Raw genomic sequence first — 25,893 nt, 5'->3', positions numbered from 1 at the left:
TCAGAACGCGATCAATACGCAGCGCTTGTCATTCACGGCAGCCAGCCCTGCACACCCCCTTGCTATCACTGTATTCAGCAGGGACCCAAAGAGCTTTGTTCCAAAGCCCTAGGGCAGCTCTCCGGGAGATGAAGCAAACCCCCAGCTCTGGAAGGGAGATTAAGCCTCCTACTTCAGGGTTCAGTCCAGTCTTTGATATAGGAGGCAACACAGCAGGGCATCTCACTCCATCTCTGCCCACTGCAGGGTTCTTCCACCTCCCTCTGAGGCATCTCGTGCTGGCCACTGACTGGATATTGGAGGAGGTGGGTCTGTGGCCTGATACAGTCTGACAGCTCCTGCATTTCCAGACACCTTAGTTTGGCCCCTGATGCTTATATCAATACTAAGCCTTTGTGAAGCCTGAGGAGGCCTTTACCTGTGGCGGGTGAAGAAAGCAACAGCAGCAACCTGATCTTGTCTGTGCAGCTCTCTGGGCCCACCCAGCAGGGGAGGCTGAAATATTGGGGTTGCAGCTCCCCCCAGAGGGCCCTGCCCTACATTTAGGGTACCACCATCTCTGGGTGAGTCAATTCCATGTCAAGCAGGGCTGCCAGAACACATGGGGCTTTGACTGAGGATCCTGGAGCAGGGTGGAAGGGAAGGGCAGGGATTCAGCTGGGAAGGAGCTCACTGGGATGGGAGCAAGGTATGAAGGGTACCAGGAAGGTGGGGAGGGTAATGAGGTGGAGAAGGGGTGCGTTAAGGATATTGAGGTAGTGGGGGGTGTAGCAGGGATAGGGGGGGAGGGGGCGGGAAATAGTAGCTTGGTAGGATATTAGCCTTCAAGAACCAAATATGTGTTCAAACCCCCATGTCCACATGCATTGGGTAAACCTATGTATCTGAACCTCTTTATGCAAACCCCATGTCAACAAATCTATGTCAGTTTGTAACTAGGGCTCTCTATCACCAATCAGCATACAAACTAGGCACATTTGCTGTGTATCTGGACAGGCGGAGGGATGAAGGGCAGCAAGGTTGTGTGAGCTGGCATCAATGTATAGCTAGGATTATGAATCTATTAGTGAGGAAGACTGCATATACACATACGTGCCTGGGTACAGAATGGATAATGTGGTATGTGTATTGGGTATTTAATATAGGAGGTGCAAGCTTACTCTTAATTGTGCGGGCTAAGGTGCATTTACTATTGTGTGAGTGTGCAAATGTGCATTGGATGAAGTCTGTGCATACAAATAGCATGTATTTTATGCCATGTTTAGGTGTGGAAATGCATATGTATTAAGGTCTGTGTGCAAATGTTCACTGGATTACTATGGAGTATGTGAATGTACATTTAATGAAGTGGGTGTGTGCATGCACAAATAATATGCATTCAATACAGCTTGCAAATGTACAAATTCAAATTCAGCACAGGGTTTGTGGGACACCACAGGTATTGAACACTGTCTCGGTGTCTGGTTGTATGCCCGAGGCTGTGAGTGAGCATGCTCATCTGTACTGAATACAGCTGTAGTGTGCATGAGTAAAGGCACTTTTGCGTCAGCATGCACACAGCTGCCATATGCACATGTGCAACATGTATAACCATGCTGCATGGCTGTGTTTGAATGATCATGCACATGCTGGTGTATAGTGGTGGTGGTGGTTGTGCCTGTGCTATTTCAGTCTAGGCCAGGGGTTGGCAACCTTTCAGAAGTGGTGTGCTGAGTCTTCAGCTATTCAATCTAATTTAACGTTTCACGTGCCAGTAATACATTTTAATGTTTTTAGAAGGTCTCTTTCTATAAGTCTATAATATGTAACTAAACTATTGTTGTATATAAAGTAAATAAAGTTTTTAAAATGTTTAAGAAACTTCATTTAAAATTAAATTAAAATGCAGAGCCCCCCGGACCTGCGGCCAGGACCTGGGCAGTGTGAGTGCCACTGAAAATCAGCTTGCGTGCTGCCTTTGGCACACGTGCCATAGATTGCCTACTCTTGGTGTAGGGTGTACTGTGGCTGGCCTATGTGTATCTAGTGTAGCATGGTGGCTCTCTGTGCTGTATTGGAGCTGACTGGGCATATTCTGCTCTCAGTTCCGCTATAGTAAATCCGCAATGACTCCACTTACCTCAGTGGAGTCACTCAGGGTTTATACCAGTATAACTGAAAACAGAACGTGCGTCCTGTAACTCTTGCTGACTGTATTGGGTTTGACCCTTTAGAAGCTAGAAATGCAGCTGTCCTCGGTGTGCGTATTTGCCTTGTTTATATCAATGGAGCAGCAGCAATGCTACTACACAATGGGCCAGATCCCCAACTGGTGTAAGTCAGAGTAGCTCCATTCATTTCAATGGAGCAATGCTGATTTATGCCAGCTGAGGATCTGGCCCTCCCATTCTCTTCCCAGCTGGTGCACACATTTCCTCCAGCACGGAGCCAGCAGGGAGAATGCTGCTGCCTAGCTAATGCAGAGCAAACAGGGCTACTGCAGCTCCGTCTCCCAGGTCAGAAGACCTACTTGGCTTTGTCATGGGGTACGGCTCTCTCCCTTCAGATCTTGAGCCTGTGTGCCCTGGTGCTGGACCGGCTGAGGATCCCCTTGGTGAGTTTATAAGAAATGGTGGCTTTTGTTAGCTCAAAAGGACACAAGCAAGGCAAAAAATTACATTGCATGCAGCCCTAACTATGCTTGTTTAGAGAAACTGCTTGCATTTATGAAGTCTTTGGTGCGGAAAGCAGGGTTGCAAATGACTGCATCAGACCGACAGTAAAGGCCATTAATTTCCTGTTATGTTTTCCTGTGTTGGGGGCTTTATTAATTTAATTTTACACTGTCGAACAACAGCGAGTGCTGACACCACCACGCTCAGAGGGATTTTTTTTTTTCCAAGCAGCGCTTTGCCTGACATGCAAATCAACACTATTACCGGAACCAATAAGGATGCGGAGGGGACGGTGGTACCCATGAAACCTTGTCTCCCTGCTTCTTGAGAGGCTCGGGTTCCCGGTCAGGGCGCTGGCGCCTGAGCTCTATTGACCTGACTCAAGCCCCAGGCAGCTCTGTGCACCCCCCAGATTTTATTGGTCTCACCCATCCTCTCCTCTCAATAAAATACTCCTTACTTCCTCTCCCCTTTCTGTTCCGTTCTGCTCTCACTCCATCCCAGACCCCATTCCCCCTACAGGATCCTACCCTGGGGCCCCTCAGACCCCAAACATCCCTGTCCTTGTGCCCCATCCCCATCATTCTCCCCTTTCCCCACGTACACACCAGCAGGGGCAAACACACACCCCAGTCCTGAGCCAGGTGCCAGTCAATCATTTTATTGGACACTCTTCTGAGTCAGCAGTGAACCAGTGCCCTGGATGGGGTGTTGTTAGAGGCTGCCATCTTTTTGATGTGCCATAAAACAAGGGCTCTGATCACTCTGAGTCGTTAAAATTCCCATGGCACTTTTTGCAAGAGTGCAGACATTAACCTGGCTGGCCTGACAAATTCCAACCTGAGTGATTACACAGTGCCTAGCTAAATCCTCCATGCAGTTTCAATTGGACATGGCCATCTCCTTCCTAAACTGTTGTGTCATTGCTCTGCACTGTTCAGTAACAGCTGTGCTCCACCCCAGACTTAGCTGCATTTCAGTGAGGACTAAAGTGGTTCCTATACAGTGAAACTTTCCAAAACAGCCTGTTTCTTTTCCTCTCACTAAGCAACTGAACTGTTACAGAAAGGTCACTGAAAAGTGCAACACACTGAAATACTGTATGCATGAAATGCTATAATACACTGCAACTATCTGGGATGTGCACTCTACTTCAGTATCATATAAACAGAGTGTCACTGTACCCTAGTCCCTGTAACTCCTGTAACTTGCTGGGAAAGTGCTTTGGGATCCTTCTGAATGAAAAGGTGCCATATCAATGTAAAATGAAAGTGATGAAAAACAGTCCCTTAAAGCAACATGAGGCCTGCTCATCATTAGCAAAACAGTTCCAGATACACAACGGAGCAGGGCAGAAAAGAACCCAAAAGACCTTTAAGGCCCTACAGGATATTTATTTCTCCCACTGGGAGGCTAAGATGTACCCAATGTCATAGAGGTGAAAGCAGATGGGACTTAATGAAAACCTTCCAAAATATGGGAAAGTTCAGATCTGGATGCAGGGTCAAACTCTGTGCTTGTGGACCATCTCTCTAGAACTTCCTGCCTTTCTCCCCCAGCTCAGTGTTCTGGGCAGCCACAATAGCCTTCACCCGTCTGGGAACCCAGTTATGGAAATGTTGTGCCACCTTCTGCAACGCCATTGACTGTGGAGAAGCGTCTCCAGGAGGGTAGCAGGCCCTCTGGAGCCTGGCGCGCGTTTCATGTGCAATTGGTGTCACGTTAAAGTTTAATTAAGTGCCTACTGAAGACACTTAATTAGGAGCCTGTCCTAGGGAGACATGCAGACCCCCTTGCTCAGCCCACCAGCTGCGCCCATGGAAATTCTCTGCCTCAGCAGCTGTACACCTGTGAGCTGCTGACAAACACAGCACGGGGGAGGGGGGAGAAGGGAAGCTCCTCAGCCTGGCCTGGGCTGCCTCCCTGAACCAAAAAACACCCCCTGCACTCTCCTGGCTTAGGGGAAGGGGGAGAATCAACTCCTACAGCCCATGGAGCTCGGCCCTCAACACATCTCGGGACAGAGATACATGGAGCAGAGCAAGAGAGACCAATAAGAAGGTGGACAGAGGCAATTACTGAGGCATTTATTCTCCTTGACACTGAGGCCCCTCCCTTTACACCACTATGGCAACCTTAAAGTGGGCACAAATTACATAGGGACCCACTTGAAGCTGCCAGAACAGTGCCAAGGGGCTTTTCAAGAGATGAGAACGAGGGTTAAAGAGTTATAGGCAGATTAGACAGGCAGGTAGTTCATCCCCGGGGTCCTAATGGAGACGTCCTTGATGCACAGGATCATAACCTCGCCCCAGCCTCGGCAGGCTGACCCAGCCAGCAGGCGCGTGTGTTCCAGGAGCCATTTGGCAGCAATGCTGGCGTTTGGAGGGGATCCAATGTTCCCTGAGAGGTGAATTATAACTTCATAAACTGCGTTTTCTTGAACGCAAGGGCCTGTGACACAATTCAGCCAAAGCGCCTTCTCTCTCTCCTATCTCCAGTCACCTTCCCCCCTCTATTCCACTCACAGTGGGCTAATCGCTAAAAGAGATCTCCCCGCCTCCCCCTGGGATCAAGTGAAACGCAGCTGGAAGATCAGATACCATCCCCAGACAAGCAAAGAGCTCCTGCTCTTCTTTCAACTAACACCAGCCTTTCTAAAATCCCCATCTTTGAGGGGTATGGGGGATTTCCCCTGGCTCAAACTGAGAACCAGGTACTCAGTGCATTCCTTTAGCAGACAAAGACTTGCCTCTAGAGGGTGGTTTCCATCTGTGGGCAACAAACAACGCTTAATGTTACGTCATCTCCACCGTGGGCTTGGGAGCACAGAGACGGCCAAATTAGGAGCGAATCGGCTCAGGGAGGATTGACTGTCAGGCCCCAGAGCTGCTTGGATGTGGTCGAGGAGAGAGAACACGAGCCATCCTCCACTGACGCCTCCGTAAAGGTTGGGATTTCTGAGGCCGCCGTTGTCTACTGCCGTCAAGGTCAGCAGGTTCGGGTTCACTGAACGGTCAGGACGGTTTGAATTACCGGCGCTGCCTGCCGATTCCCTCGCTGATTGTGATCCGTCTTCCAGCGCCTGGCCATGGGATGCCGTTCCCTGCCCTTGTGCCATGCACAGTGTGTGTGTGTGTGGGGGGGGCACACAGGGACGTGGGAGAGGCAAGAGCTCTCCAGAAAGGAGATGAGTTTTCAGCCACATTTCAAGAATGAAGTCGAAGAGAGTGTGGGACCCGCAGCACGTTCTCCATGCACAGGGAGAAGGTGGGGAGAGATGCATATCCCATGACTCTTGAGGACACCCCAACTGGAGATTATGCTTTCAATATTCACCTCCCTCTGGGTACAGAACATCCCCGGGCCACTTTCCCCAACCTGGAGATCTCTGAACTCTCCCCCCGCCCCATCTCCACCCTCTAAGGAAATGACAGGAACTAAAATTTACCAAACCCTAGGAGGGTGCAGAGGGGGACTGTTGGCCATGAGCTCCATCCCGTTCTGTGCACATGACTTTAGTAATCTGAGAGCATGGAAAGACATGTAGGCCTCTACAGAAACCACATTGCAGGGGGGTCCTCTGCCCCAAACACACCTATGTGTGTGAACAGGAGAATAAAGGGTTGAGCTAACTTAGTGTGCTCCTAAATTCATTGCCCCCAAGGGGGCATGACTGCTGGGCTGGGGTGCAAAGTTTCTGTAGGGAGGAGTGACATGACTTGAAAATGTAACTTTGACCTAAGCATTTGTGCGAGAGAAGCAGCATGGGTGCCGGCGTGAGTGGGTGCACGTGTGCGCGCATTGCATACATAACAGGTGTGAAAGTGGGAGGGGCAAGGGTGACAATGTGCACACAAATGAGTGTGACATAAAGGGACAAGAGAATGATAGTGGACCCACGTAAATAGCCTTTGCCATTGTACATTACATGTGGGCTTGGAAGGATTCCATTTCCACTGGTGAAGGTCTATGAACGTTGAGGTCACTGTACACGTGCAAACTGATGAAACAATATTTCCACTGATAACCGAAATTTACAGCGAGGCAAAGTAAGTAAAATGCTCTTGAGAACTTCTTAGAGGTTAAGGCTATTTCCTTTGTATACTTTGATGTGATGTTGATGGTCATTAAATAATTATCATCTGCCCCCTCTCCCCAATTTTCTCCAACTATGGACATTTAAATAGATCAAAACTGGAAAAAATGCCTAAAAATAAACATCGATGTTATCCGTTGAAATTATTAAAAAAAAAAAGTTGAATTCTGCCAAGCCTAGTTACATACATGTCTCTATAGGCCAAATTCACCCTAGGCATCACTCCACTGACGCCAGTGGGGTTGCGACAGAGATAAACGTGGCCCGGTACATGCATATGTTTATAGTCACACCACACGCCTCCTTCTGTATAAGCCCCAGCATGTACGGCTGTACACATATGTATCTCTGTCTGGCTATCCTGTGTATGTGCATCAACAAAGGCCTGTGCACACTTGTGCATCTGCCTACATATGTACACCTAGGGGTGTATGTGTGGTGGGACTGAGTCAGAAACTGAGGCTGTGATAGGCTGACCATGGTTGTTGGCATATACTCCCAAGACTCAACCTTCTTCAGGCCAAAGTCAGAGCCCCAGACCCTACCCGCTGCCAGATGCATCCTGCCTGCCCCTCACTCCCCAGCTGCAAAGAATGAAGGGGGGCAGTAGCCAGTGTCTTGCTGGTTTACATTAATGAGATACACTCAGCGTAATCCGGCAAAGGATTCAGCTCTACAAAGGGAGGTAATAGCAGGCTGCCATGCACAGAGCAGCTCAGGTAATTGGTTTATCTGTCTAGAAGCAGTGGTAGCAATCTCTGCACAGACAGACTAGCAGTAAAGTCTCTTCCTTAAGGCTATTTCCTTTGTCTTTTCAATTGCTTGCACATCCATGTGAGATAGAGAGAGAGGGAGAGAGAGAGAGCTAGAGAGAGAGGGAGAAATGTTAATTTGTGAATTAATGGCTTTTCTCAGCGGAATTGTAAATTCAAATGTCACCTCGCACAGTGACACTGCGGCTGGGCTGCTGAAGCAGCAGCGTTCACATACCACCCCCCTAAACACACACACACACACACTACCGTGCACCTCCCCTCCCCAAAGGTAGCTGCAGAGTGGAACATGCTACTTTTAATTCGCAATCACACCACAACAAAGCTATGCAACCAGGCTTGCTCTCCAACCCTCCTGGCCACAACTCCGATGGCTTGCACCCCCATTTCAAACATATACAGCTCTAGTCCAAGACAACACACTATCTCACCCTGTCCCCGACTAGTCAAAGGATAGTTGTTTTTAAGGGAGGGCTTTAGAACGGATGCTGCTGCAGCCTTCTCTTCTCCTGCAATAATCAGGTGAATTAATGACCCTGAAGTTGAAGTGAGCGTGAGTACTTGGGCGCTGCATGGCATAGGGGAGAAAGCCTTCATTGTTTTCGAGCAGGAGGCGGGCAGCAGTGAGGGAGATTCATGGATGGAGATTGCATATTCAATTTTCTTTCACCTTGCCAAGAGCTGCCCCTGGGCTGTGCCTGGCCTAAATTTTTTTTCCCCTTTTTGCCATCTCTGCCTTATCTGGCCCTCCCACCTCCCTTCCATTCTTTCCAGAAAATTACCTTCAAAATTGATTTCCACTTTTACAAACAAATATAATGGGAACATAAAAAAAACTTGGGCTGTGATGAATTGTGGTTGTCAGGTGCTTCCAAGTTGCCTTTGTTTTTATTTTATTGCCCGGTAGGTTCTTTGTTTTTCCAGCAGCTGGTAATAGTGCCCTTACCTGCCCTACCATCATGGTACATGACCTCCATCATGGTGATACCCCCAGTGTTATCGTGGTGTTAACCCCATTACTCCTGATTCCTCACCCTCCCCATGGTATTGCTGCTCCGCATCACTGAGATGCTACCAGTCCCCGTTACAATGTACCCCAGTGCTACTACCATGATACAGCTGAGCCCCCATAATTGTGATACAGCCAATCTGGGTCACTAGGCTACTCTGATTCTCTAACACCACCAGTCTGAGTCACCAGGCTACTCTGATTCTATAATACCACCAGCCTGAGTCACTGGGCTACCCTGACTCTCTAATCTCCACGCTACAACAGATCCCAATCACTGTGATTTGGGCCTGTCACTACGTAGCCTTGGCTCCTATTGCCATGTTACACGGATCCAGTTCTGCTACTTTAGAGCTTCATCATTGTGTTACTCCTGTTCTCCTTTGCCATGTCAAACGGACCTCCAGTGCTGTTACCCCCACTGTACTGTAATGTTACATCAAACTGGGACATCGCCAGGTTATCCCATGTTCTCATTTGCCTCATTGCAACATAACCCTAGATCCCCACTGCCATGTTCCCCTAATCCCATCACAACTTCACCCCTGTGCCCCATCACCATGTTACAAGATCATCCCCGCACCTCATTGCCATGTTACCACCGATCCTTGTCACATCACCACCCAGCGCCTCATTCCCATGTTACTCCTGATCTCATTGCATCATCCTGCCATGCATTGCCATATAACCCCTGATCCCCAGCACAACATCACCCCTGCATTGCACTGCCATGTTACTGCTGATCCTTGTCACAATGTCACCTGGTGCCCCATTGCCCTGTTACCCCATTGCTATGCTACCCCCCCCATTTCCACCACTGTGCTTCCTCATCCCTCCTCACCTTCTTAGCCCTGATTCCAACCATCATGTTACCCCTGGTCCCCATCCCACTCAAAGTCTAGAATAGATTCAAACATCCACCTCTTTGCATGCAGACAGCAGCAGTGTATATCTGGACTGCAACAGAGAAAAAGACTCTGAGACCCCAAGAGACAGATGGCCAACAAGAGATCTGGGATGAAACACACAGAGAGGACACATGAGATGGACCCGGGAAGGTGCTTTTCTGAAGCATTGCGAGGAGTTTTAGCTGCACGATTCCCATTGGACATGTCAGTGGGAACTCGCCCTCAGAAACACAGACAGAGGAGGGGGTCTCCAGAGTTCTTCCACCATGGACACATGTAATCCCCTGGGTCCAGGTCTCCTGAGGTCTACCCAACACAACTCCACAACAGCCAGTTGCTACCCCCAACTCCAGCTTTCTGTATACACAGGGCTAGAAGCAGGCTGAAAAATGGGGTGGTCTGTTAGAATCCTGGAGCTGCAGCTGTGGTAAGATTGGGCTAAAGCCCCTCAGCAAGCTGGTTTGATCGTTAAATTTCTCTTTTTGCTGGAGCTGCAACCCCTTGTGGCCCCCTTGCCCTTCAAACACTGTGTGTACCTTGCAGCTCGGAGCAACAAAGAATGCCTGCCCTCCTTAGGGTAATAACTTCATGTGCGCAAGGCTCTGACATCAACTTGTCAGCCTGAACGCACATCCACTGATGTTAACACTCAAATACACAACACTCACACAAATATGCACACAAATGCCCAACTCTTGCACAAGTACACCTATACCTTATATACACACAAATACACAACCTCCCAAATACATACAAGTACATAGCACCCACCCACATACATAAAAATACACACACAAGCACACCCCATTCACAATATATATTCATACACAACACGAACATAAATCCAGATACACACAAACAGTGCACAATACTCACACAAATCTACAAAACACAAAACTACACAGCGTTCACACAAATACACTCAAAATATGCACACAGATACAGCATTCACAGAAATGTACAACATGCCTATACTCACAATGCACAGATTAACATACACAGTGCTCGCACAACATGCACAAAAATCCAAATACACAAGTGGCACTCTGCCAAGGACAGATGTACAGGCAAGTGGAAACCAGTCACGCTAACATAACACACACACACATATGTTCTTGGAGCCACAAATACAAACGCAGAGAGGTACAAACACACAAAAGATACACACACTCTCTCTCTCTCACAGATCCGCTTGTCCTCAGTATTACTGATCCACGGCAAACTAAACAGCAACTCCAGCTTTGCTTGTGTTCTGCCTAACCAGCCTTCTGTGATGCACTCTTTTAACTCTGTCTTACCTATAATTCTGCTCAGCAGCAGCACATCCATCACACACCTCCCCACCATCCCTAGTGCACGCGCTCACACACACACACACACACACACACACACACACTCCCTCTCTCTCAGGCTGGCTGTCTCTTTCACTTACAGACAGACCTCATGCAATCACAACCCATATTTCTGGCACAGCCACACTGGCACCTGCTAATTCTGCCCCTTTTCATCAGTGCTGTGCTGCTTATGCCTTGTTCTGCCATCACCTCTTCCTCCTCTTTTCTTCCATGCACGCTCTGCCCTCTCTGGCCAGCCTTCTGCAGTTCGCTCAGAGAGGTGCGGGGCGACTGGCAGATGTCGCTCATTTCTACATTCTAATCTCTTGCTGTTGGGAATCTCACCAACGTCAGGACTATGGGGGCTTCACAGACAATAAACTGCCTCTTAGAGCTGCAACTTCATCTGGTGCATGAGGGATCTCTTAACTACACTTGCCTGCATTGACACAGCCACACTGTAGGTTCAGCACAGACACTGCTGCCTACAGGGATACAACACGGCCATGGGCAGGCACAGCCACGCTGCCTGAAACAACACAATCAATTGGGCCAAGGGGATAAAATCACAGCACAAAACAACACAACCACACCTCACTCACAACCAGATTAGACAAAAGTGACACATCCAACACCCACCTGCGACAATAAGAACACATGGCTATTGCATGAGGCAACACAACTACACCCATCTGCAGTGCCATGAACACAACCATTCACCTGCAACAAAGCAATCATACAGAATAATGCAAACACCCTTCTGGGTTGACAAGGAAGCACTGCATCAAACGACATAACCACACTACAGACAATGTTGCCAGGCTTCACCTGCAGTGACCCTGCACACTCAGTTGTCTTTAACAAAACCCAACGCAAAGACACAAACTCATCCAACTGCACTCACACAAACACGTCAGATGTAGCGATATAATCCCATGGTGTGACACAAGCACATTGTTTGCAGCACCACATTTAAAAGCGCAAAGGCATATCCCTGTAATGACACAAACACTCCCAAACACAACCCTACCACCTGCAATCAATGACCACATCTGTTGCAATGACACAACCTCCTCAGTGGAAGTGATACAACAATACTGCCTGCAATGATGTACTGATGATGCCTACAATGGAACCACCTCACTGCCTGCAGTGACACAAAACACACCATCAGGAATGATTCAATCATGCCTCCTCAAACAAGACAGTCACTTCAGCTGCAATACTGCAAAATTGCAAGCAATGATGTAGCTATACTATCCCATCCGCAGTAGCGGTAGAGCCCCCCCAACATGAGCACCATGGCCATGCTGCCAGCAATGACACAATCAAATCACCTGCAATGACAACTATAGCACTGCTAGTGAGATAACCATGCTGCCTCGAACAATACTATTGTACCACACCATCAATGACACAACCAGCTGCAGCAAGCACATCACACCTGTCCTCGTGCAAAAGTCTCCATCCTGATCTTCATGGCATGGGCCCAGGATATGTAAAGAGCCCAGAGCTCTTGGATGGACATGGTGGTTGACAATTCCACTCCTTTGACCCAGTGGAATTCTACAATAACAGTAAAGCTCATCTGTGCAGCGATTGCCAGTTCTGGACTGTAAACTGAACTCCCCCACGAGCTAAGGGCCAGCCCAAACCTCCCTGCTTTCTGCTCTAAGAGCAAGGCACATATCTTCAAGAGGCCTTTGCTCACATAAACATGGAGCCATGTAAAGGGAGGGGGGACAGGACGATGACAACCACCAAACTAACCAACACAACCAAACAAAACCACCAAAACAAATCCTTTTCCAAAACCAGACCACTCCGCAACACCCATTGTTCTCGCCCTGGGGAGAGGAAGAACCACATGTGACAGACTGAACACCACAATCATACCACATGCAATGACAGGACGCACCTTGAACATCACAATCGCCCCTCCCTGCCGCAATGACAGGATGCACCTTGAACACCACAATCACACACACCACCTCCAATGACACAATCCATCTTGAACAACACAATTGCACCCCCTGCAATGACAGAACTGCCCACCTGGAACAGCACAATTGCACCCCTTGTGATGACACAGCCCCGTGTCCCACACTTAGATGTAATTCATTCCAATCATCCAGATGTCAGACTACAAAAAAGAAGGAAAACACTGAACTGTATTCAGCCTCTCTCCTCCTAGGGATATCACACTGGAAGCACTCTGGGTATTATTGCCTCTTATACTAACAACCACCCGTTCACCTCCTCTCCCACAAAACCACTGCTGATATTAGTGCTGATAATGCTAACAGCCCTGTGGGTTTTATTACTGCTGATACTAATAATACTAGACACATTACGGCTGCTCCTGCCAATAACACGCCGCCGATATGATCCCTGCTAACCCTGACAGTACTTGGGGATAATATTGCTGCCATTGTCAGCACCATAGATCTGATTGCTGTTATTGTCACGGCCAGTACAAATAAACACTGCCGAATTATCAACACCGGAACAGGAATCCAAAATGAGAATCTGGATCTGTAAAAGAAATCCTCCCACGTCCTGCTCTCGAGACAAAGAGCTGCCTTTAATCATGACCGTTTTCTAACGATCACAGTGGTCTCGCCTATCATATGGAGCAAAAGTCCTCCTGGGAGCCTGAAGAGGCCAAGGGATGCAAGAGGGGACTGGGAATGGTGCTTTGATTATCCATTCATCCATCTCCTCCATATGCACCCACCCATCCATCCCCTTACGTGCCCATCTAGCTCGTATATAATGCCCATCACCGTAGCAGCTGAGTGGAGCTCATTTCTTTATTAGAATCAGTGGGTCTGAGCAGGGACTCCCTGTTCTTTCACGTGCCCCTTCAGACCCTGTTGGAAGGAGGGAGAGAGGAGGAGGGGAATAGCCAATCGCTCGTCACATTTTCAAAGGGGGCCTTCGTGTCCTCTCTCCCACGGCCACGGTGCTGCCATACCTGGCTGGACCTGCTGTGCACAGCAGGGGGAGGGGCTCAGCCTAGGCTGGGAGCACAGGAGTAAGAGCCAGGGATCCTACCGTGGCTGTGATATGGGGACAAGGCTCTCTGTGGCCTCGAGCTGGTCCATTCCCCTCTCTGTGCCCAGTTCCTTGGGGCCGGCTGGGTGGTAACAATGGATACATCTGCCCCACAGCATGGCCATGGCTGGGCCAGGTCAGCTGACTGCCTGGGCTCTGGGACCCTGCGAGTGGGGTGGGTTTCAGAGCCCGGGCTCCAGCCTGAGACCAATCGTCTACAATGGGATTTTATAGCCCCGCAGCCTGAGGCCAAGTCAGCTGGCCTGGGCTCTGAGACTCAGGTTTTTTATTTCAGTGTAGACATTCCCCCCACCCCCCAACAGGGCTGAGGATTCACCTGTGAATGTCTACAAGGGGCTGGAATGACAAAGAGTGCTAAGTACTCGTTGGGGGACAGACCCTGCAATCCCTACGCAGCCTTTAGAGAGTGGCCCCTTCCCTACTCTGATTAGGGAAGGGACGCTGTGCGCCCGTTATTCACTCTCCACCTAGCCCCTGCATCAATCCCCTGCAAGTCCTCCCCTACAGGGACACCTGGCTGCCAGCGTCCCTCGCTGAGCCCACCTCACACAACTGTCTGGCTACCTCTGCCTCATTCGGGTGTTTGGCTACATCATCCTGACACATAATTATCTCCCCTTTTCTTAATCATCTGCGCCGCTGTCTAATGCAGGCACCAGCTGCGGCAAGGAGGAGTGGGAGGGGAGCAGGGGATGAGGATGGAGGCTCCTCTCTGCTCCCTTTCCCCTCCAAGCTGCCTCGCATGCTGTTAACAACATTTTCAGAACCAGGGGTAGCCTGGCTTGTCCCCTCTGCTCTGACTGGGACTTCCTGAGAGAGCACTTCCATTTACCCTATAGATGGGAGGGGGGAATTGGCAGGGCCGTTCCCTGCCCCCTAGCATGGCTGGGACTGCAGATCTGCCTTCAGAGCAGGGACGGCTCTAGACATTTTGCCGCCCCAAGCACGGCGGCGTGCCACGGGGGGCGCTATGCCGGTCGCTGGTCCCGCGGCTCAAGTGGACCTTCCGCAGGCGTGCCTGCGGGGGGTGTCTGCTGGTCCTGCGGCTCCACCGAAGCCGCGGAACCAGCGGACCCCCCACAGGCATGCCGCCGAAGGCTGGCTGCCTGCCGCCCTCCCGGCGACTGGCAGAGCGCCCCCCACGGCATGCCGCCCCAAGCATGCGCTTGGCATGCTGGGGCCTGGAGCCGCCCCTGCTTCGGAGACAAACTCTTGCTCTTTAAATGCAAGAAGCAAGCCCCAGCCAGGAACAGATGTGAGTAGATCACTGGCACAGACATCATTTAGCACCCATGGAACACACTGGGAAGATGACTCCTTACAGTACAAAATACCTGCGGCTTGCCAACAATCACCCCCTCCAGTCTCCCATGCCTCCCACCCCTCTCCACCTTGCAGCTAAGACAAACTAGAGCCTACCAGACTAGGTGAACACTGCTGGAGAACAAGAGAAAGGCACTGGCTGCAGAGACACCATCTTGGGAGAGCTCCTGCCAGGAAAAGAGATCTGAAGCAGAGGGACCTGCAGTTAGTACTGTTGGTGGGTGGGGTATGGCGCTGGCGTCTCCTTGGGAGGGCAGGATCAAGATATAAGGGCAGGTTCCTCTAAGGCACTAAACACATGCTGCAAGATGCAGCAGCCACTGGCAGCACTGAAAGCTGAGGGTTCTCAGCACGACACAGGGAATGGCCGATGACTCCCCCAGCTCCTGACTGGAAGCAGGGACTGCAGAGAATCTCCTTTGCTTAATAAATCAAATCCGGGAAGAATCAGAGCAACCCGTAAAAGCTGCCCTGTATGTCTGGGTTTCAGATCCTTTTTTCTTTTTTTTTGGTACTTTCATTGTACTGTGCCAAACAGCTCAAATTCTTGGACTGAAATCTAGGGAGTGGATCAGCCTGTCATGGGCAAAGCTCCTGGGATGTTTGGGAAGAGCAAAGTACCAATGCCAGATGATCTGGCTGGCATTATATAGAGTACTAAGGGATCCTGCCAAGAACCAGATCACTGCAAAACTCCACTACAGGTGAAATTTACCAAATCTGGGTTTTCCTGACAACGCCAAACTCAGCCGTGGTGTACATATTGGTTTGCAAATCTATAGGGGAACCTGGATTCACTTGAAATTGAGGGACCAGGTCAATTTATGCTTTAGGTGTAACCATGAAAACCACCGGAGGGTTTGCATTTCAGTAGCTACGGGTCAAACCAAAACCCTGGATCCCAGCACTCCAAAACTTTGAGGCAGTAGTTCTCAACCTCTCCCTTAATGGCCACCCCTTTCCATAGTGGGACTGTCCCAGGACCTCACTGCCATCAGCCTGGAGAATGGATCTGCACCTGGGTCCTGATCCAACTGCCAATGGAATCAGGGGGAGTTTTCCCATTTGCTTTAATGGGGTCTGAATCTCTGCATTCCAAATGACGCAGTTCCTGGTTTTCACCAGTAACCAGGCAGGATGAGGCTGCTGGAGCTAAGTTTTGCTAGGGGTTACTGGGTTCATTTGAACCTGAAACTCAAAGTGAAACTCAGGAGTGCGTGAACCCTATGAGAACCGAAGCCATGCAAGTAGCTGGCGCAACCCCCCATACAGCTTTTCTGCTGTGATATAGCCTCCACCTCTCCCCAGTCCAGCAGATAGCACAGGCTCCCTGCCATTAACTTACCCCCATTTGGCCTGGGGGTTGCAGGCAAGTCAGCCTCCTACTGCTAGGAGGCACCATCCACACAACAGACAAGAGTGGGAAGTGACAGATTAAGGCAGTGGTTCTCAGTCAGGGATACACATATCCCTGGGGGTCTGTGGAGGTCTTCCACGGGGCACATCAACTCATCTAGATATTTGCCTAGTTTTACAACAGGCTACCTAGAAAGCACTAGCCAAGTCAGTACAAACTGAAATTTCATGCAGACAACAACTTCTTTATGCTGCTCTATCCACTGTACCAGTGTTTCTCCACCTGGGGGTGTCAACCCCAGGTTATGGGATGGGTTTAGAGGAGTTTCAAGTGCAGGGCCAGTATTAGGGAGCGGTAAGCAGGGGCCCCAGGAAGCTAAGATACATGCCAAAGCCTGAGCCCGCCGTCCAGGGCTGAAATCAGACTCCTGACAGGGGTACAGTAGTCTGGAAAGGTTGAGAACCACTCAATTAAGGCAGGATTGAATGGATCAAACAACTCAGGCCTCACACTCTGAACAGCCCCTCCCCAATTTTCAGTGCATCCAAATACAAGAACAGATTTAAGACAACAAGTACGCAAGCCTTATGCCCCCCCACGTCTACAAATGCTGAGACTCCACTCCCACTCCTTACACTGCCCACCTGGAAACACGACAGCGAGTGGGCTTGGCTCTCCAGCTTTTTGCTCATTCCAAGATCTATTTAGCCATTAATCTACCCCAGTGTGGGAAAGGGGGAGGGGGAAGAGAAGGAACAATCTTAATCCCTAATTTCTGTGGGTTTGGGGGTAGGGGTTAGATACTACCCCCGGGGCCAAATACTTAGTAGGTCTCCTATACTGTGCAAGTAAGTCTGTTTGGTGCCGTGAAGGAGGCCAGCTGAACCCGGGGCCCTTGATGTCACTGTAAATAAGTGGCTGATGACACGTTGTAGGGAAAGGGCTGCCTGCACCGAGAGTCTGAGAGTCACATTTCCTCCCACCCTGCTGCAAGTGCTGAGCCGAGATGGCATCAGGTTAGGAAGCGAGTGAGTCAGAATGACCTGGTTTCCCTGCAGTTCAAAGCGCGGGCACCTGCTGGCACCTGGGGAGTTGGGTTCCAGCCCTTTCCAGCAGAGAATGGGCTTGGGATCAGCTCCAGGAATGGAAGCGGCTGCTCAGCCCGCTGAGCAGATGTCTGGAGAATGTAGCCTGTCACGAAAGGCCTTGGAAGAAGAACATTCCAAGCCAGCAGGGCGGTGCGGGGAATCGGCCGCTGCTGCTAAAACTGATCTAGCCCCGGAGCAGCTGCAAGGCCTGGTTTGAAATCGGAGCCTATGCATAGGGACAAAGAATATAAAAGGGGAGGATGAGCCTCTCCCCTCCCCCTACCTTCATCACGTTTCCTCTTCTCGCCATTCGACCGAGGAATGCCCAGGATCCCGTTAATGGAGTAAGAACCCACTGGATCATTGGAGGCACTGGAGACGGGAGGGGATGCTGTACTGGGAACTGGACAAAAGGAAAAGGGAAAAGGGCCATGAGGAGAGCAGCATAGCACTCAGGGAGCACCCAGCTGAAAGCTACCCCTTCCCACACTCTCCTAGGAAAGCCCCTTTCACCAAACGGACCCCAGTTCGTGTCAACGAAGGAGCCATAGACTGATATTCCATAGACTGACACCACCTCTTGCTGCCTCTCAGTCTTGCCACATATCTCACCATACAGCAGCTCCACAGACTCCAGTGCAGACTATCAAGCAGCTACAACCTGCTAGTAGATTCCAGTCGAGAGCAACAGCTCCCCAGTGCCTTCCAGTGGAGTCCCATGCAAGTTCTGCATGTAACACGCAAGCTAATGACCACCCAGTCTGTCCAGGTTCAGCCAAGCACCTCCCAGGAAAGCCTAGTGTACAGCATTCTCTCCCAGTATGCCCCATTCAAGAGGTACCTGTCACATGATATCCCAGACATCCTCCCAGTACAACCTCCCCTCCAGGATACAGCCTAGCACAGGTGCACAGCATTTCAGTGCATCTCAGTACAAGCCAACACCTTCTACAATCTTCCAGTGCAGATCAAGAGCTCACAGTCTGTATCCTGGTACAGATTAACACCATGGTGGTGCATCCCAGTACAGACCATCTCCCAGTATAGGCTAGAAGTCTCCCACTACAACCTAGTCATGGCCATCATCTCTCAACAGTTTCCAGTGTAGCCCAACATCAGCTCAGAAAACTCATTCAGAAGAAAGAACGAACAAAAGAACGAGCAGGTGTGCAGGGTAGTACAATGCGTTCCAGGAGGCATGCCATCACTTCCCAGTACATCCCTGTATGCCTCCTAGCCCAGATATACATCGGTGCTCCCTTGTGCAACCTCCCCTGTGCACCTCTGCCCTCCCCCCTTGAACATTGTACTGATGTGATCAACAACCTCTCTGTGCAATAGGAGCCTTCCAGTACAGTACAGACTCTGCCAGCTCCATCTAGTACAGACCAGTACTTCCCAGTACAGCCCAATATGGTGTTATTCTTCCAGTGACAGTACCCACAAACACCATTCCATAGAGGCCAATCCATTCTACTACATTGCAGGACACAGCACTTTTCTTCCAGTACAGAACAGAACCCACCAGCCCCATCCAGTATAGACCAGCACTTCCCAGGAGATCCCCACACGGTGCTTGATTTCCAGAAAGCAAACACCCACAATTGCCTCCCTAGACAGGCCATCACATTTCACAGCTTCTCAGCGCACAGCACTGTTCTTCCGGCACAGATTAGTAACCCCGCCCTGTACCAGCAGGAGCAGAACATACACACAAGACCACAGAACCAACAATAAAAAATGCCTTATACGCCCTTAGCATGGAGCCTGTAACACTATAGACTAGCAAACTCTCTGTAGACTTTATTACAGGCTCAGAATCCTGCGCACAACATAGTCAAACCATCTCCCATTAACGTCTCAGGGCAATACATCCCGGCACTGCTGGACTCAGTGGCCAGCTCTCGGGAATGTCTTTTCCTGCAACAGGCATATCCTTGTCTCTGAGAATCAGGCTCGTACCAGGGAGGGGAGAGATGGAAGAAGAGGAAGAGTGTGAAGGAGGCAGGAAAAGGGAAGCAGAGGGAGAAATGTGCTTGGACACTCTGGTGATGGACACTTTATATACAGGGAGGGAAAGGAGAGAAAGGAAAGACAAAGGGGGGTAGAAGGATAAAGAATGACTCAATATGAGATTTCAACCCTGTCTACATGCTGAGTCACATTCTGACTTGGATGTAACCCACTGACCCCATGGGAGTTAGGCCGGCGGAGAATTTTACCCTCTGCCTTTAGCTGTGCTGTTTGGTGCCTCTCTCATGCTAGTCTGCCCTAGTGTCCATCTTGCTTCACTCCCCCCACCTCATCCTTATTCCCTTGTGTCTAGATCCACTGGCTCTATCCCTCATTGTGCCGGCCCCTCCGCTGTCTTCTTACCGATAGTGTGTCCAGGTGCAGTCACTCCTGTCCCAGTCCCATCTGGTGTCGGGTGGAAAGGCTGTTGAACTTTGGTTCTGATAATCCTGTAAAAGAGTGAAACTGGGTCAGAACTCAGCTCCTTCCACAGCTCCTCCAGCCCCTCAGAGCCATCAAATTCTGGCACTGCCCTCACCAACCCCAGCTGCCAAACCAGGAGGCCTGATTAGCTGTCAATGCACAGCACAGAGCAGAAAATAACCCTGTGCAATGGCTTCTTCTAACTCGCATGGCCACAAGGTTTTTGCCAGCCATATCAATGAGAGTCCCTTTGAACCCTTCTCTGACAGGAGTTTTCACTGCAGAGCTAACACAGCTCAAAATGAGCACCAGGAATAGCAGGCTGTCTCATGTGTCAGCAACTAGGTTATCACTGATGTACTGGCCGTTCTGGACCATTATTCCCGGTGATGCTGTGAGAGGTTGGACAAACCCAGCTCAGTTGCCAGACTTCGGCAACCGTAGCAACTTGCAGAATTGCTGTTTAATGTGTGAGTGGTGCAGATCTGATCTGTAGTGTGACTGAGAGGGAAATACGTGTGAAGGGTGACAGGTCCCAAGGACATAGATTCATAGAGTTAAAGGGCAGAAGGAACCATTAAATCATCTAGTCTGACCTCCTGTATGTCATAGATCATAGAATTTCACCCACTTTCCCCTGTATTGAACCCAATAATGTGCGTAATTATGACCCATCTGGGTGTCAACATCATGCTACATGATTAAGAAGCTCTGACCCAAGAGAGCAAGAGACTAAAACACACAAAGTGCTTTGTATTTCCAATAAAGTAAAGCACTTATTAACCAATTAAGCATTACCAAAGACTTTTCTCTGGATAAGTGAGTGACTGGGGGCACAGGGTAGCCAAAGGAACTGGCAGTGGGACATAGATCATTAGCAAAGACAAAGCTCCCACAAGCATGACGCTTCGGTATTTATCGGGCTGTGAATTAACATAACTCAGAAGCATAGAGAAGGTGTGTTGGGGAATGTGACAGAGCAGAGGAGACATCCCCAAATGAAGATGGAAAGTTAAAGCTCAGTTTATGTTCCTGTCCTTGTTATATGAAGTTTTATGCCGCTACGTCACTGGTTCAAATCCAGCTGAGGTCAGTGACGAAAGAAAATCATTACCTCCTGCTGGTTGCTGGCAAAAAGGGCTGGAGAGCTTCCTAGCCTGTGCTGATGGGCAAGTGTTTGCAACCCAAGCAGCACCTTCACTAATAGTCCTCTTGCTGGCGACCTCAGCAAAGCCACCAAGAATTGGAGAGGCCATGAAGGCCGAATCCCCCTCAGACTGTAAATGGGGGTCCTGCCAGGTCAGGGCTGAGGCATGGGGTGGAGGGGCTGCACGAGGGCTGCCCATGCTGTTCAGGTATTGGTTTCCAGGACTGTCAATCCTGTATTAAATTCACTTTAAGCTCTGTCCTAAAGTCTCTCCTAAAAGTGAAAGCAAATAACTGAAGGTGCCTGACACCCTCCCCTGCTCCACCTAAGGTGGGAGGCAGATATGCTGCAGAGCTCTTTCTACACAACAAGCTGGCCAGACTTCAAAGAGAAAAGGCATGTTCTACAGCCCAGCTTGGCAGGGCAGTACAGGGCCTGGGGGAGGCCAGGCCAGGGCAGCATAGGTAAGGCTGGGATTCTGGGGGCTGTTCCCAGGCCAGACGATGGTATTGTAGGGCTGAGCACCTCAGAAGCATCAGGATGTTCAGGCATTGCAGGTGATGGAGCCTGAAGTGTACTGGAAGGAGCAGGTGTTGCAGAGGATGGTGCCTGGGAAGTATGTGGAGGCAGGTAATGTAAAGGTTTGTATCTGAAGAGGCCCAGCTGGTGTAGCTCCACTCATGTCAATGGATGTGTGCTGATTTACACCAATTGAGGATCTGGTCAGGAGGTATTTGAGAGCTTCGTACATATGGGGCCAGATCCTGGAGCTATGCTGATTTACACCTGCAGAGGAGCTCACCTAAGAAGTCCATGAAGGGGCAAAAAGAACAGGAGTCCTTGTGGCACCTTAGAGACTAACATTTATTTCAGCATGAGCTTTCATGAGCTACAGCTCACTGCTTCAGATGCATAGAAGAAGTGAGCTGTAGCCCACAAAAGCTCATGCTGAAACAAATTTGTTAGTCTCTAAGGTGCCACAAGGACTCCTGTTCTTTTTGCAGATACAGACTAACACGGCGGCTACTCTGAAACATGAAGGGGCAGGTACTGTAATTTCTTTCTTTGCCCCTTCTCCCCCATTCCCTTGAAGCACCCTGAAGTGCCACTGTGCTTGTGTGAGTTTATTGATTTGGCCCAGCCCAGAGAGAGCAGAAAGTGGGGCTGGGGTGTAGGCACAGAGATGGAAATAGAAAGTTATAAATTATTTGTGACAGGAAAGCAATAGTGCCAGAGAGCTGAGCACAAGTCCCGTGTCACTATTAGATTCCTTTTAGCCTGATGACACTGTAAAAGAGGTTAAGTGTCTGATGGAATCGTACACCTAGGGGGCAGGGGCAGGCTGGGAGCAGAACAAGCCACACAGAGAGGGTATATCAATTCTCCAGGCCAATAATATTCCTCTCATTGATCGCCACACAAAGTTCAAAAAAATCTCATTACAGTGAGGCAGACCTGGAACTTTATCGATTTTTTTTAAGAGTGATATAATATATGTATGCTTAGTATAAATGTATCTATTCATCTATCCATCCATCCAAATTCTGCCCAAGGGGGTGGGTCTGAGTTAACCTACTATGTTATGTTGTATTGTACTATATTGAAATGAGCGAGTTAGAAGAATTCCCCTGCAGCCTTAGATGACATACTGTAAAAAGTCCTATTAGCATGGAGATGACATCAGACATCCCCATTCATACTTTGAGATTACCTCATACTATACTAAGTTATTCTGTACTGAAATAAACAGATGAAGACAATTCTTATTGAGTCTTACCCTAAATATAGTCAGAAGAGCATTGAAGTGACATCAGAGGCCCTTATTCATACTAGGGTGACCTGCGATGCTTCCATTCACAGGGATGCCAGAAGGACTTTTTTGAAGTGAGAAATATAAACAAATTAAATGTAAAATGGAAATATCCTGGCCTGCTGTTATAAGATTTGAGGGCACAAGCTCTGTTCATCAACTCTTGGTATTACATGCTTGGTTTTCTATTCAGTTTGATTCCCAAGACTTCCACCTTGCTCTTGAGAGTCTTGATGAAAGCTGGGCAGAGGGGAAGAGTGAATGAGGTTGAGGTGGCATTTAGCATACCAGTGAATCGCTCTGATCTCACAGGGTGGGAAGCTGTTCTACAGGGAAACTTATCTCCCTCCCTCACCACATTACCTGGGCACCTCACAACGTTAGTATATTTAACCTCACAGCACCCCTGAAGGCAGGGAAGCTATAGCCCCATTCTCAGAGGGGGAAGTGAGTCATAGACAGACAAAGTGATTTATCCACAATCACACAGAGCCAATGGCATAGCTGGGAATTGAACCCAAGTCTCCAGGGAACTATGCGCTGCCTGCCCTGCCACACCATTTTTGTAGGTTGGTTGGACGCGTGGTATTTGCATCACTCTCTGGGAGGTTTTAGTGAATTCAGCACAGTGAAAGGTTCTGGATTGACAGTCCAGGGGCCAAAAGGCCTCCTTATCCACAGAACAGGAATAAAAGCCATGTAAGATTCCCCACTATGTCGCACCAACCCACACAGGGGTGAGAAGGGAAGCTCAGTCTCCATATCCACCCACACCTTGGATTTTCCACTGGGAACACCATTACAAGGTTGTCAGGTAGGGCCAACTGGGATGGTGGTTGCTGAGATGTGTCCATTAGGAACTGGATCTAGACCTACCAGCAGCTGGTAATTTTTGGTCCCTACCAACCAGGACCAGAGTTCAGTCAGTGACCTGAAGGTGACAGCTCTGTAGAAAATATTCCTATCTTGAGAATAAAGCTGGTTTTGTGTCACAGGCTCACAAGGAAGTGAGTAGAAGTACTGAGGCTGCGTTTCTGCAACCCACCAATAAATCTGATCCAAGTAATTCTGAGAGAGAGATGGGTGAGGTAATATCTTTTCTTGGCCCAACTTCTATCGGTAAGAGACAAACTTTCAAGCTGACACAGCGCTGAAGGACCTGGAGAAGAGCTCTGTGTCAGCTCCAAAGCTTGTCTCTCTCACTAACAGAAGTTGGGCTAATAAAAGATATTACCTCCCCGACCTGTCTCTCTAATATCCTGGGACCAACACGGCTATAACAATGCTACATGCATAGTAATTTTTGGTATACAAGGGATAAACCCAGTGGAGTCTCGGAATGGAAGACATTTCCTATGGCTAAAAACAGCCTGGCACCCTAAAAGAACCCTCACGTTGCAATTATGAATGACACTGTTGGAAAAGAATGAATGGATCTTTTGGATGGGTTTGACTGCAACTAACTTGGAATACAGAATGTGGCCATTCCACTACCTTGCAGTCTATCTGTGGATGGAACTACATAGTCACACTAACAACTAGAGCTGGGTGAATAGCTGATTTTTTCCAGTTTTCGGCCAATTCTGAAAAAAAATCAAGAGGAAAATATGCTGAGTTGAATTATTTTTTTCATAATTTTCAGTGAATTTGAAAAGAGCTGAAAATGTTTTGGTTTGATTTGGAGCATTTTTTAACATTTTTGATTGTTCCTTTAATAAAATTGAAATACACTTGAAAACACAAAGTTGTCTTGAACCAAAACATTGGCACGTTCCATTTAGAAAACAAAGAAATGTTTCCTTTTTTCTCTCTTTTTTTTTGGGGTGGGGGGGGCGACACAAATTCACAAAATGTTTTTGTGTTGTCAAATGTTTTTTGTACAAAAAATTTTGCCCAGCCCTACTAACAACTACTTCTGTCACATTAAGAGGTACAGTGAGCCCTCTGTGAACAAGAACACCTGAAGCGTGTTCCCCAGGCAAACAGCAAACGAAAGCTGAACAGAGTTGACCCAGTCCTGGCCATTGCAGCAACCCACACAGCATAACAACACACCCTCAAACACCAGGGTTTTCCTGAACTTTGAAACTTCTTCCACATGTGATCCCTAAGCAGCCCTGAAACCTGGGCCTTCTGGATTACTGTTATGGGAGAGCAGGAGTTCAATTCACCTCTTTGCTGCTGCCTCATTGACATTCCCTAGCCAAAAAGTTGGAAACAGCTATGCTTTTGACCTTCTTGTGCAACTACTTCCTGAGTCCTTCTCAAATGCGGAGAAGCCATGATTCTCAATTACTCAGATCAGTGGTTGTCACCCAGCTAATGCAGTAAACTTCCTTGCAGTACATGTGAATCCTTTCAAAGCTCTTTTATCTAGACAATGACACATTGGGGTAGATCCATCCCTGGTTTCACCCCCTCATAATCAGTGGCTGATGTAACAGCATTTGTGTTTAACTAAGGGCAAACTGGCTACCAGTGCATGGGCAAATTGGTAGTTATTGTAAATTCCCATTTTCATTTTCCAATGGGAGACTTTTGCACAAGCAGCAAGTGTACAAATCGCACAGATGCAACTTTGACACTGATCTTTGAAAACACAGTTCCTTCGAGTTTAGTAGAATATGCAGAAGATTTAATATATAAGCTTCTGAAGCTTCAAATTGTTGGACATTTAAAGACATTTGATGGCAATAAAGAAATTCATTTTGCCAGTTGAGTTTAATATGCAATAATATGTTAAGTAATGGTATATTATATCATTACAGGACATGACATCACACTGTGAAATAGTGTCTCTTTCAGGAACCTGTGAGTTATTGTAGTTGGTTCCTGGTATCACCCTCTATAATTAATATTGCAAAATAGTTTCCACTG

At 48.8% G+C, this 25,893-nt stretch overlaps 2 protein-coding genes across 3 annotated transcripts in view; both read right to left on the bottom strand.

Annotated features, from left to right (window-relative positions):
* SCD (stearoyl-CoA desaturase) overlaps nt 1-25,893 on the bottom strand; it is an 870,279-nt gene that overhangs the window by 211,892 nt on the left and 632,494 nt on the right. The gene's annotated exons all lie outside the window — the stretch shown is intronic.
* PAX2 (paired box 2) overlaps nt 1-25,893 on the bottom strand; it is a 97,168-nt gene that overhangs the window by 36,157 nt on the left and 35,118 nt on the right. For both annotated transcript variants that reach the window (XM_050960243.1, XM_050960242.1), the window contains exons 4-5: nt 20,000-20,085; nt 17,907-18,026 (exon numbers count right to left, since the gene is read on the bottom strand). In XM_050960243.1, coding sequence (XP_050816200.1) covers nt 17,907-18,026; nt 20,000-20,085 — 206 coding nt within the window. The remainder of the gene's footprint in view (nt 1-17,906; nt 18,027-19,999; nt 20,086-25,893) is intronic.

This window comes from Gopherus flavomarginatus, chromosome 6 (genome assembly GCF_025201925.1).
Source record: "Gopherus flavomarginatus isolate rGopFla2 chromosome 6, rGopFla2.mat.asm, whole genome shotgun sequence".
NCBI lineage: Eukaryota > Metazoa > Chordata > Testudines > Testudinidae > Gopherus > Gopherus flavomarginatus.
Note: the sequence above shows the minus strand (reverse complement) of the source record. Positions and strands in the feature narration are given on the sequence as shown.